Source organism: Vulpes vulpes, chromosome 10 (genome assembly GCF_048418805.1).
Source record: "Vulpes vulpes isolate BD-2025 chromosome 10, VulVul3, whole genome shotgun sequence".
Classification (NCBI taxonomy): domain Eukaryota; kingdom Metazoa; phylum Chordata; class Mammalia; order Carnivora; family Canidae; genus Vulpes; species Vulpes vulpes.
In genome coordinates this window covers 15604122-15616902 of record NC_132789.1, presented here as the reverse complement: position 1 = coordinate 15616902, position 12781 = coordinate 15604122, and the positions used below count along the sequence as shown (strand labels likewise).

The window sequence follows — 12781 nt, the reverse complement described above, 5'->3', positions numbered from 1 at the left end:
AATACATAATTTTTTTTTTAATTTGTGTTTTGATTAGATCCTGGGCTTCATTCAACAGAAAGGCTGCTTTTGTAATGCTGGTATTATAAAAGATGGGATGGAGGTTTCATGCGATTTTTGGCAATGGGCTAGAGAGAAATGAGAGTCCTGTGCAATGATTGCCAGCTGCTGACTTCAGGGACTTCTGCGGTGACTGGAGTATCCTTGAAACACCCCCCTGAACTTTCACCTTGGCCAGTGAGGACAAGTTAGAAGTGAATGATCTATGAGATGTAGTCAGTATTTCTTCTACTTTCCCAAAGCCTATTCTAGTAGGTGGTTTTCCTTCCTCATGCTCTTCTTTCAAGAGTAGAGACATATTTGCCCTCTACCCACTCACCCTCAGAACTGGTCAGGCTTACTTTGCAAAGTAATATATACATAATGTTTAAGGATGGGAACTTTGCAGTCTGACCCAACTTGGGTTTGAAGGCCAGATGGGCCCCTAACTAGCTGTGGGACTCTGGTCAAGTTATCTCTCAGCCTCAGTTGGCTCACCTGCAAAATGGGATAACTAGTGCCCACCTCTTAGCATTGTCAAGTGGATGAAATTTGGTAATTCACATAAGAACTTGGCATGGCACATGGGAAGTACTCTACCAATAATATCAGTTATTGCTAGTATCATCATCACAACCATCTAATACCTTATTTAATTTTGAAACATCAGTGTCATTTTGAATCCCATGGTGGATACAAAAGCATACTTCACTTTGCTATCCCCAGGACAACTTTGAAAGAATGATGATTCATGAGAAGATAGATTTCTTTCTCAATATGATATCTTTCATGACAAAAAAAAACTGGCATTACACAAAAAAAATGGCATTACACACAAAAGAACATGGGGCAGTTGGGATGTACATAAACACGAAGAGGTAAAAGGGTATTAATCATAAATCAATCTCGGTTATTATTCTGGATCCAGTCTTTATGGACATTATCTTGAATCTTCACAAGATTTAATCACATTTGAGAAAGTGCAGCATCAGAGAGGTGAAGCAGATAGCCTAAGGTCACAGAGCAGGTGGCAAACAGCAGCAGAACCAGAACTCAAAGCTTGGGTGATTCCATGGCTCTCGTCCTAACACAATCACACTAAGACATGAGTTTGTCTGGTCAGCCGAGGAAACTCAGAAATTGCCTTTTACTGAGATAATTTAAATTGCAAGCCCTGGAGCTGCAGGAAAGGAAGACAAGGAAGGTGATTTGTTGATTTGAGGTAGGGAGGGACAGGTGAGGATGGCTAGTTAAGGCATCCGGGCTCCCTTGGTAGTTCCCATGGACCCTGCAGAGAATGTTCCCCAGGCCTGCCATTTTTCCATTCCATTTCCATCCTTACAAGGATGCCAGATTCGTAGCTCAAATTCCTTGGTACCTGTCAACAAGCTTGGCTTCCTGAGTTTTGAAAGGCCTCTTTTAAAAGGTCTAAAAATATCAAAGAAGCAATTTGATTAGTAGAAGATGGGATCAGCTAATAAGCAATAACAACACAGGCAAGTCATGTACTAATTGCCTTTTGGGCATTTTCTTCAAGGGCTCTCGGAAATGCAACATTTTCGTCCCGTTACTCTTTTGGCTGCCTTTCCCTGCATGCATAAAAATGATCAGCATGAGAGTCATCGTCTTTGGAAATGTCAGTATTTAAATGTTTTAATGCTTGATATTTGGGAGCCCGTGGCTTTGATCTCTAAGTGGGAATATGAAAAGATAGCATTTAATAAGCACTTACTATATAGTAAAGGGAATACTCATAGCCAGGGGCTTTTCTGAACATCATCTCATTGATGCTCCCAATAACCCTATAAAACAGGGACTGTTATAATTTTCCATATGTGGGACAAGAAAATTGAGGCATCAGAGCATAACTTGTCCAAGGTCACACACATAGCACGTACTAGAATGGTATCCATGTTTGTGGAGCACCCAGCATATGCTGGGGAGGACCTGTGAACAAAATACTTATAGCCCTTGTCCAGATGGATTTACAGTTATCTGAGTGATGTGCTGCCTTAGTTGGTATCCGAAATTATCCTTGATCCTAGAAGAGATGCTAAGGAATATTGAACTTTGGGCAGCCCCGGTGGCTCAGTGGTTTAGCGCCATCTTCAGTCCAGGGCGTGATCCCGGAGACCTGGGATCGAGGCCCACATCAGGCTCCCTGCGTGGAGCCTGCTTCTCCCTCTGCCTCTCTCTCTCTGTCTCTAATGAATGAATGAATGAGTGGATAAATAAATAAATAAAATCTTAAAAAAAAAGAATATTGAACTTCTATCCATTGCCAGGCATTGCACTAGTCTCTGGAGATAGAACTGTGAGCAAGGCATGGTCCTTTCCCTCAAAAAGCTCCAAATGGTGGGGTGGAACAAATAAACAGGCAGTTATGATGCAGAATTTTTTTTTTTTTTGGTAGAAAATAAAAAATTCAGTGGGTCAGACCTTGGATTCAGACTGAATCCATTTAACTAGATATTTGCCCAAATTATTCAACCTAATTAAGCTGTTTATGATTATCAACATCTCAGCCACATACACCCCAGAACCTCATTCCTCATTAGCTGGGCCTGTCTTCCATTCCATTTTATCTAGCAGGTCTTGGCAGCATATTGACCCAGGATCAAAATATGCCTTTCTTAGAAATGTGGCTTTAATTAGAAATGGCTTATAAATCTTCATTGAAGTGAGCATTATTTAGAAAGATGAGTCTAAGCCACATCCAGGGTTCCCCCCACTCCATCCTTAGCTGTGTTTCTCTTCCAGAAAAGCTCACTAGCATATTTTAGCAAGACCTCAAGAAAATGCAAATGTCCTTGTCTGTGGTCACGGGCACAGTCACATTCTTGTTTGCATTGCCTACAGCTAAAATTGGCACTTTCCTTTTTCCTGCCAGATACTTCTGAATATATGCTTTAAAAATCGAACCAACAGATGCCCCATTTGGAGAGATATTTGTCTACTTACTGCCCACTGTTACTGCAGTAAACAGGCTTATCTTAAGGGTACTGGGTCTCTCCAGTTAATCAGTCCTGGGTTCAAATCCTAACTCCACCACCTTCTTATCTGGGTTTCTCGGGAAGTTACAAAATCTCTCCATACCTCACTTTCCTTCTCTCTGCAAATAGAGGTAATGATAACACCTGCCCATGTCATGAGGGGTTATTTTAATAGTGTACACAAAGCACCTCATGCACAACAGATGCTCAGTAAATGACAGCCATTATTTGCTCCCTAGAGTCACATGGCAAGGAACGAACCCCAAAACTGTGAACTTAGATTTCCTTAGGTTCTGCAGATGAACATGAAGAAATCGAGAAAGGTTAAATGATTTGACTAGGTAGTGGGAGAGCTGGGATTGGAAGCCAGCCATCCCTGTCCAGAACTCTGGAAACTGTCCAGAGCTCTGGAAACATCTTGTCATGGAAAATCAGAGGAAAAGGGGCAGGGGATATTTTAGAAGGAGGAAGAAGATGGAGAGCACGACATACTCAAAAACCAGTCTGGCTTCCGAGGAGGGGCCAAGTAATGACAGATGAGGCAGGGGAAGTTGGCAGGGACCTGATCCTGCAGAGCCTTTTAAACCTCATTAAAAACATTCATCTTCATTTTTGAGGGCATCGGAGGGCCATTTAATTGTTCTATTCAGGGTAATGACAATATCCTACTTGCACTGAAAGAGAATGGGTTGGAAGGTCAAATTGAAGGTAATGAAGGCAGTTGGGGCCAGTAGAATAGTCCAGGCTACAGACAGTGCTACCAGATAGTGACCTCGGGGAAGGAGGCAGTGTTGTGTAAAACACCTGCCCTGGGCAGCTGGTTGTACATAAGTGTTGATGGGGAGGGAAGGGTCAAAGAGGAAGTTTGGGTTTCTGCTTGAACAATTGGGTACACGATAGCATCATGTATTTAAGTGAGGGGAATGCCTCACCATCAACTGGAGCAATGGATTTGGGACTGTGGTAGTCCTCCACTGCCAGGTTCTCTACCAGGGATGATCTTGCCTCCTAGGGGACATTCAGCAAGATCTGAACACGGGTTTCATTGTCACAAGTTGGGGAAGGGGGTGCTACTGATGTCTAATGGACAGAGGTCAGAGATGCTGCTCAACATTCTCCAAAGCACAGGACAGCTCATCGGCCCAACATGTCAACAGTGCCAAGATCGAGAAACCCAGCTCTGCTGAAATGCAAAGCCTTGAAAGAAATAACACACTGGACCTTTCTGATTATTGAAAGCTTTTCTGAGAACCCATGGGGTAAAATCCTCTCTAATGTGACAACCCCCTGGGATAGAAACCTGGGTAATTTTGTGTATGAAGCGGGAGAGTATGGAATGGTTTATCTACTGGAGCTCTGTGGGGCAGCATTTTGTCATTTTTCCAGGAAAGAACGTGCTCCTTGGGGGAGCCTGGTAGTCCTCTGCCTCCCCTCCCTCCTGTATTAGAAAATAAGTTTTAGCTTTGGTTCAATGTCTTGTATCACCTCAATCTCCACCTAGCCAATGCTGAGGATTCAGACCAGATGGCTTCACTGTGTATTTCTTCCCGTGACAGAACTTATTTCTACCTCCAAACTTCTATATGTTTTTTGCTTTTCTTTTTGGTGCTTCTTATTTGCTGTCTTGATTCATGGATATTTCTGAATTTGTTATTCAATGGAATTGTGGGTGCCTTGAGAGAAGATGCCTGACCCCCCTCACCCGCAAAATCTGTTATGGTGGGTGTTAAATATACACCTCAGAAGGTGACCTTGCCCGTGTCCCAGACTACTATGGGACATTATTCTCTGTCTTTTTTCTGTCCATTCTGTCATATTTCTCTGTCTGTTCTAGAGCCCACCATGGACCCTTTGAAGCCCCAACAACGCTGAACCCATCCCAGGAACCATCCCAGCAGTATACTCTTCTCACTTTGTGAAATCCAGAAACCCCGAGGCACTTCCAGGCTTGCAAGTTGGTGGCCAGACGTGGCTAATTTTTGAGTTATTAAATAAAACTACCAATTGCATAAATTCCAATTTAGGCAGAGATATACTCGATCAAAATTGAACCCTCACAAGAAATTTTCTCAGCAGAGTTTGAACACAGGAATTCAGAAGGGAAAAATGCCACCATCTCATGAGAGAAGGTATCCCATTACCAACAATTATGATTTTGCATTTAGCTGTCAGAAAGAGCTCCGAGAAAAATGTGTTGGTTTACTCAGTCCAAGAATGGTTTAATTGGCTTCTCTCATATTTTTGTGTGGGTGCTTACTCGCCACCGAACCCCACATGGATTCTGCAGCTTCTGAATTTCACAGCTCACAGCTGGGTATTTGGAGGGTAGGAAGATGCTGAAAGGGGGTTGGGGAGAGGGCTCCTTCCACAGTTGTGCAAGGGCTTGTCTAACTAACCAAGTTTCTTCAAGCTCCCTGCCCCCAAACGGTGGAACCAGATGGGAGTCATAGGAATAAAGATGGCGCACATTCCACTGTCTCAGCTCTCTCTCTTGTCCTATTATCCCTCTAAGTATATACTTTTTCAGAGTTTCTAGAAAGGTGTCTCATGTAACCACATGAGGAAAAAAAACCACATGTCTTTTTTCACCTCTGTACCCCCAACACCTAGCATCATGGTTGGCACATACAACTATTCATTGAAGGAATGAATGCTTCCACTGAAGGCCTACACCCTTTCCCTGGCCCCAGAGTCCCACTGTCACTGGGTTGCTTGGGACCCCTCAGTATCTGAGTTTTGGAGAAATCACTTGTGAGTCACATTAACTTCTGATTACTCCATCCAGTACCTATCTCCCATACTTTCATCTTTCCTTTTTCCTTGTTTTCCACACTCATGCTAGATACACCCTTTCCCAGGCTGTCTTGTAGTTAGAAAAGGCAGGCAACACTATTCTGGCAAAATGAAACATAAGAGGAAATAGGAAAAGTTCCTGGAAAACCTTTGTTTGCCTCATAAAACGGACAGACATAGCTCACACTCTCCACTTTCTCTTGGTGCTGGGATATGGATGTGATGCCTGGAGCTGGGGCGGCCATTCTATGACCATAAGGGAAAAAGACCTGCCCATTCGTATATCAGCGAGGTTCTGAAGTGATACCAGCAGGCATTCACCTCCAGATTTCTTATATGAGGAATATAAATTCATGTTTGTCTATATCACTGCTTTTCAGTGTTTCTCTTACTTATAGCCAAAAAATGATCCTAATTGATACAGAGAGTTTTCCTTTTTTCTCACTTCCTCCTGGTTCTCCATGGGATTCAAACATGAGTTGATGGGACTGGGCAGAGAGTTAAATCCAAGAAACTCAAATTATGATAGGGGCACCCCCTTTTCTACAACAAGGTTTTTAACTGGATCAAGCATTTCTGCCACCAGAATGAACTTTCTCCTGCAAGGCACCTCATCCTTCATGCACTTCTAGTCTTGACCCACTTCTTCCTTTATACCCTTATGCTGGGACTTGGCCTCCCTAATGATGAGCCCCACTGTGGGACTTTGCAGTTAACACTCAGCCTCTTCCAGATTTCATATCGGGGCTCACACGTCCTCAAAGTGGTGGGCAGTGACACTCTTGTCTTGTCGGAGAACAAGGAACACCAGTAATAATTACTGCCATCACTTAATGGGCTGGAGGTGAGGATGCTAAGTGTGTCCTGAGACTGTGCTCAGTATTTCACATGTGTTATTTTATTTAATCCTTCCAAAACATGGATGCAGTGGACCCTATTATAATTTGACCCATTTCACAGAACCTCCTACCAAAGACTGTCAGAGAGGGGATTTGAGCGCACCTTTGTATAACCTCAAAAGCAAAGCTCCTACCTCCTCACTAAGCTTAGATCACATCAACTACACTCTTTGATGTGTTTCTTCTACCGCCCCCACCACCTCCCTATGCGGAGCAGCTGCCTGTTTGCAGCCCAGACAAAGAGCTGGCTTCATTTTGTCCAGCATAAAGAAAGTGCCTATCCCTCTTCCTGTGTCAGGAGGTAATGAACATGCACCTTCCCCACAATTTATCATGAAGGGGAGCTCGCTGTCACATGGACCTGCAATTAGACACAGCAAGATTCACCAAGGCAGGCATTACCAGTCCAAAGCATCAGGGCAGAAAGAAAAACAACAAAACAAAGCAACTTGAATTCTGCAATTGTCTCATGCAGTTAACAATGGAGCCAGAAGAATCCCTTGGAGAAAGAAAAGGACTGGCTGCTATTTCCCTGGCCTAAGTCATGAGTCGGATAAAAATGAAGGTGCAGCTGGCAGGATTCTTCAGAATTGAATCTCAAGTGGTCAGGAGAGCTTTTATTCTTTCCTGGCCCCCTCCACCCCCACCCCAGCATAATCAGTGATTCGGGGCAGGGGGCGTGGTGTCTGTGATTAGAGGCCGGAGAAATCACCCAGTGCTTAGCCCACTTCCAACAAAGACGGGTGGTAACTCACCACTTACCTCTTCAGGCCACAATTTCTGCTATCTGGATAAGGAGGAAAATCATTTTATGTTTGCAGCTAGAAATGTCTTATGCTAAGAGTCCAGGTTTCTCTTGTTGGGGGGGTGTCTCTTTCTAAAATACGTTATTTCTCCTTTTCTGATTCAAGGCAGCCTGACTCCGTGAACACTGGCTGGACTCCTGAGACCTCCTCTAGGCAATTCTGTTCTCATCACAGGGGGTGGGGGAGCAGGATGCTCAGGCCAAGGTCTTCTCTATACCTGGGATTCTGTTTATTTTGCCCCCTTCTTCCTTCCTAGCAGAGAACTAAACCCTGGGGCTCTTCCAGCCTCAGTCTACCCAGGTCCTAAAGGCAGTTAATAACAACAATCTGAGAGAGGATTAAACAAAGCCATAATGGCTAACAGCGCATGGTATTTACTCTGTGCCAGGCTCTTTTCTAAGAGCTTTTTTACCCATATCAGTTCATCTAATCCCCATAACACCCTATGACAGGAGAGCACTTTTAGCTGTTTCATCTATTCTGAGATGCACGTTTCCTTTCCACATTTAGCATCTCTGAAACTGGGGCACATCTTATCATTGAAAGTAGGTTATAGTTTAATCAGTAGATTTTTTTTTTCTCAGTGGCACAAAAAAAAAGTATGATGCATCTTGAAATGGAAGACAGATTAGATAAAATGTGATATGCCCGTTTCACAGACATGGAAACTGAGGCTCAGGTAACTCTTGTGCTTAAGGCCCTACAGCCTGGTAAGTAGCAAAGTTGGGGTTTGAACTCACGTGGTTTGCTGCAGAATCTTCTCTTTAAAACACTAAGCCTGGATATGAGCAGAGTGCTGAGTGTGATTCCTGGTTGATCTCAGGATCTGCCCAAATTTGGGACATGTCTTTTCTCTCTGGGTGTTTAATGACAGCGAAGTGGAAACTTCAGGCACCAAGAGACAGAGCCTGTCTAAAGGATTCCACAGCTTTATAGTTTTGGCCAAATGCCATTCCTGCATTTCCATTCTGAAACGTGGAGGGGGGTGGTGTGCTAAGTGTGTCTCTTTTTTTAGCCCCTTTCAAGGAAGAAAATGTACAGTCTCTGGTAATCTGCACCCTCCCCGCTCCTCCTCCCTTCCCCATGGCTAATCCCATTAGCTTTCTCTTTCGGCTTCCTTGGGAAACAAAGGGAAAAGGAACTCCCTAAAAGATTAGGGAGCCCAATATTAGGGCGAGCTACAAGGTTTCCTCAACAAAAGACATTCAAGCAGAGGATTTGCATATATTATTCATGTTTTTAAAAACTACATGAAAGCATTGTGCAAGGCAGGGTGCCATTGCAACATTCGTTATGATGTAGCACCTTCCATCCTGTGAGAAGGAAAATGTCTAGCTTCGGAGAAATTCAGGTCCCTTTTGGGGGTGTCATTACACTAGAGCACAGTGGATCTATAATTCGGTGGTATTACCATGCAGCCCAGTGTGGCCTCACTTCCTCCTCTGAGAATCCAGTTACTCTTCAGTGGACACTTACCTGGCTGCCTGGCATTTGTTATTCTCTATGTGGCACACCCTGCCCCCAAATAATAGCTTTCAGCTATCTGAAGCCAGTGACTGCACTTACACCTTCTTTTTGTAACCCCCTGTTGTGCATGCTAATCTCTCTATCACTGCCTGATTTAGCATGGGAAGGCAGGAGCGCTTGATCCCTGGAGACAGAGAGACCCAAGTTCAAATCCATTCCCTGCTGGCCAGTGCCCTTGGATAAGGGATCTCTTCTCCCTGGGCCTCCATCTATCTAGTGAGGAGGTAGCAGCTCATCCTGAAGTGTAGATGGCACTGAAAGCTCTAGGTCAAAATCTGGCAGGTGGTAAATACTCAAGATATGCCAACTATTCCCATTGCTACAACTGTGCTGTAATTGTTACCAGTTTGACACCAGAAGGTGATCCTAATCTGTATGGATTTTCTTGTGGTTTGTCACTTTCTAGTTAGCCTTGTTTAGGTTAACCAATGCTTTACAGCAACTCTAAAAAGTTGCAATTTCTACAAGCATGATAATTCAGATGTGAGCCAGTGACACCCTAGAGTCTTCATTATTTCCTAGAAAGTGGGGCAGGGGCAGCGGGATTTCAATGAAGCTTTCGTGTCTGAAGTCTTGGTTTATCCAAGTTCCCTGGAAACCTCTTTTCCTTTTCTTGACCTTCCTGAGTTCCACCAACCTCTTCCCAAGAAAGATGTGGTCACCCTCTGTACCTTCCTCTACCTTCTTCGACTCTCTAGATCATGAAATTTTTAAAGGCAAGTCCCATTCTTACAAGAGCAAATGTTTAGCATGTAACAGGGGTTCAATGAATGTTTGCCAAATGGAGGAAATAACCATGTAACTAAATTCTAGGGAGTGTTCGCTATGTGTCAAGAGAAGGTACAATGAGATCCCCCTTTGACAGATGGTAACACTGCAGCAGAGACATTCTGTAAATTGCCCAAGATCACGGGGCTGCTAAGGGGCAGATCCAGGATTCAAACCCAGGCTGTTTAGGTCCACTGTGCATGCTCTCACACTCCCCTCTGCTTCTAAAAAGCCCACCTCGCTCCTCATCCTCTCCCGCTACTGCTAAGGAAGTTCAGTCCCAGAGGGGACTGCTCCAGATGGAACTCACTTCTGTGCAGCATTTTGAGATGAAAGGAGATACATGAAGACTGCATCTTGCAGAGTGAGCTCACTAAGAGAGCTGAACAATGAGGAGTGAGTACAGATGTGCTAATTCTTAGAAGGTAGAAGCTTAGGAACACTTTGGACTACCAGAGAAGCATGGGTGAGTTTTAAGCTCTGCATTGTGCACCAACTTCTCCCCAGGCCCTCCTTTCTGGGATAGAACTCTGAGCTGTAAGATATGCCACAGTGGGCCGGGGTTACCTGTGACCCTCTCTCCCACTCTTCACCTACCTTGGCCAATCAGTGGTGATATACAGGTGTGCAGATACAATAACAGACAGAACTAGCCTACCCAGTTATGATCATTTGAACACAGGAACACCTGACTGTGGTCATTAAATACATATTAATGATTTTTCTAAAAAAAAATCAGTAACAATAACAATATTTTATATCTCAAAAATCAATAACAATATTTTATATCACATATAACTTTATATCATGTCATATATCACATAAACAACATGTAATTTTATGTCACATGAGAACACTATCAAGTGTTGGCATGGTGTTAACCAATTTCCACAGCTTCCTTAGTCCTAACATTGTTTCTGCCTAGTTGATGTCCTTGTTCTCACTTTGCAGACATGAGGTAATAAGGGCTCAGGGATGCACAGCATCTTGTCTTTTTTTTTTTTTTAATTTATTTATTTGTGATAGTTGAGAGAGAGAGAGAGAGAGAGAGAGAGGCAGAGACACAGGCAGAGGGAGAAGCAGGCTCCGTGCACCAGGAGCCCAATGTGGGACTCGATCCCGGGTCTCCAGGATCGTGCCCTGGGCCAAAGGCAGGTGCCAAACGCCTGTGCCACCCAGGGATCCCCAGCATCTTGTCTTATATCAATAGTTGGCGAGTAACAAAGTCAGACTTCAAAACCAAAAGTTTGACTCTGCAGTCTTTCCATAGAAAGAGGATGTGCCATACCTCGAGCCCAGTGGATCTCTGAAAATAATTTCTGCAATGGCAAACCTACAATTCATCTTAATTTTTTTCTGATGTTCTACAGTGTCACTGCCGATTTATTCTATCATTTTGGAATTACTGCCTAATAGGATGGCCCAGCTCAGTGTTCTGGCTGGCGTTTTCATTCTTTACGAGAAACCAACCATTGATAGCAACAAGGATGTGTCTCGACAATTTAATTACACCATGACTCCTCTCTTCCCCTGTCCCTTGTTGGCCTGAAGGCTAATTTCTATTTCACTTGGTCTTGAAAACATGATTGGTTTCGGCAGATAGGGGAGGCCTACCTGTGTTAGATGTTCTGAGGCATAAAAGGGGGCCGCTCCGTTGGGTATACTGTGCATCTTGATGGGTGGTATCTTGGTCATCTTGGAAATCTCTCAGGCAGAACCTGGGCCCCCCCAAAGAGGGTTTTTCCCCCAGAATCTTCTACTTCAGCAGCCACTGGTGAAAAAGGCTCTAGCAATTTCTTCCTGATTCCCAAAGCCAATTACACAGACTCCAAAGAGGCTCTGACCCAGGAGTAAAGAAAGCAAGTCATCTGGGTTTCCCACAAACAGGATAAGGAAGTCCAGAAGGGGTGGAATCAAGCAAGCCCGGAATTACTCAGGTTTTTAGAAAGCTACAAACTTTCAGGAGCTTCCCCCCTCTTTGGAAGGTGTTAAATTTCTCTAATATAAACGAAAATAAAACATGAACTAAAAAAATAAAACGCCACCGACAAAATCTGAAGAAGGCCCACCGAGGGGCCGCCAGACCCCTACCCTAAGGTGTCCCGGACATGAGGCTCAAGTTTTCCTACTCTTAGGGAGAGAAAGCTGGCTAACTGCCAGACAGGAGCCAACACAGTTGCTTGGCAACGAGACGCTGTGGAGGGCTTCCTCATTGGCTGGGATTGGTGGGGGCGGGGTCGCGAAGTCCCCGGAGCAGCGGGGATGGTGGCCAGGAGCTGGCAATCACCAGGGAGCCACATTCTCCAAACTCCCGTTTCTTCTCTTACACCTGAGGACCTTGACCTTTTCTCTCCACCTAACTACAAGCAACTCCTTCCTTCCAAACTCTGCTCTGTCCTGCTACTAACCTGCTAGTGATTTCTTGTGCCTTAGGTTGGTAGTGCAATTACTTTAACTTGAGATGCATATTTCTTCTCTTTCCACACGACAAACTCCTATGCATACTTCAAAGCCCCCATATATATGTATGTGTATATATATACACACACACATATACATGTATACATCTAATGAGTATTTAGAATGTGCTAGACACTGCTCTGAGCATTTTACATATATTGACTCCCTCCCTGCAACACATCTTCAAGGAAAGTTTCTTATTACCCTATTTAACAGACTAGGAAACCGAGGCACAGAGAAATTGAATGATATGCTTCAGGTCACACAGAAATCTCCTGAACTGGGATTCAAAACCAGATCTGTTTGGGGCACCTGGGTGGCTCAGTCAGTTGAGTATCTGACTCTTGATATGGCCCAGGTCCTAATCTCTGGGTGGTGGGATCGAGTTCCACATGGAGCCCCATGGCTATGTGCTCACTGCTGGGTGGGGAGTCTCCTTGAGATTCTCTCTCCCTCTGCCTCTGCCCCACCCCTCTGTGCTCAGGCTCTCTTTCCA

At 44.2% G+C, this 12781-nt stretch overlaps 1 protein-coding gene across 1 annotated transcript in view; it reads right to left on the bottom strand.

The window, feature by feature from the left end:
* Positions 1-11980, bottom strand: part of CCDC60 (coiled-coil domain containing 60) — a 152668-nt gene extending 140688 nt beyond the window's left edge. Inside the window, exon 1 of the mRNA XM_072722964.1 lies at positions 11440-11980. Within this exon, the coding sequence (XP_072579065.1) occupies positions 11440-11520 (81 nt within the window). The 5' untranslated portion in view covers positions 11521-11980. The remainder of the gene's footprint in view (positions 1-11439) is intronic.
* Positions 11981-12781: the final 801 nt, after the last annotated feature.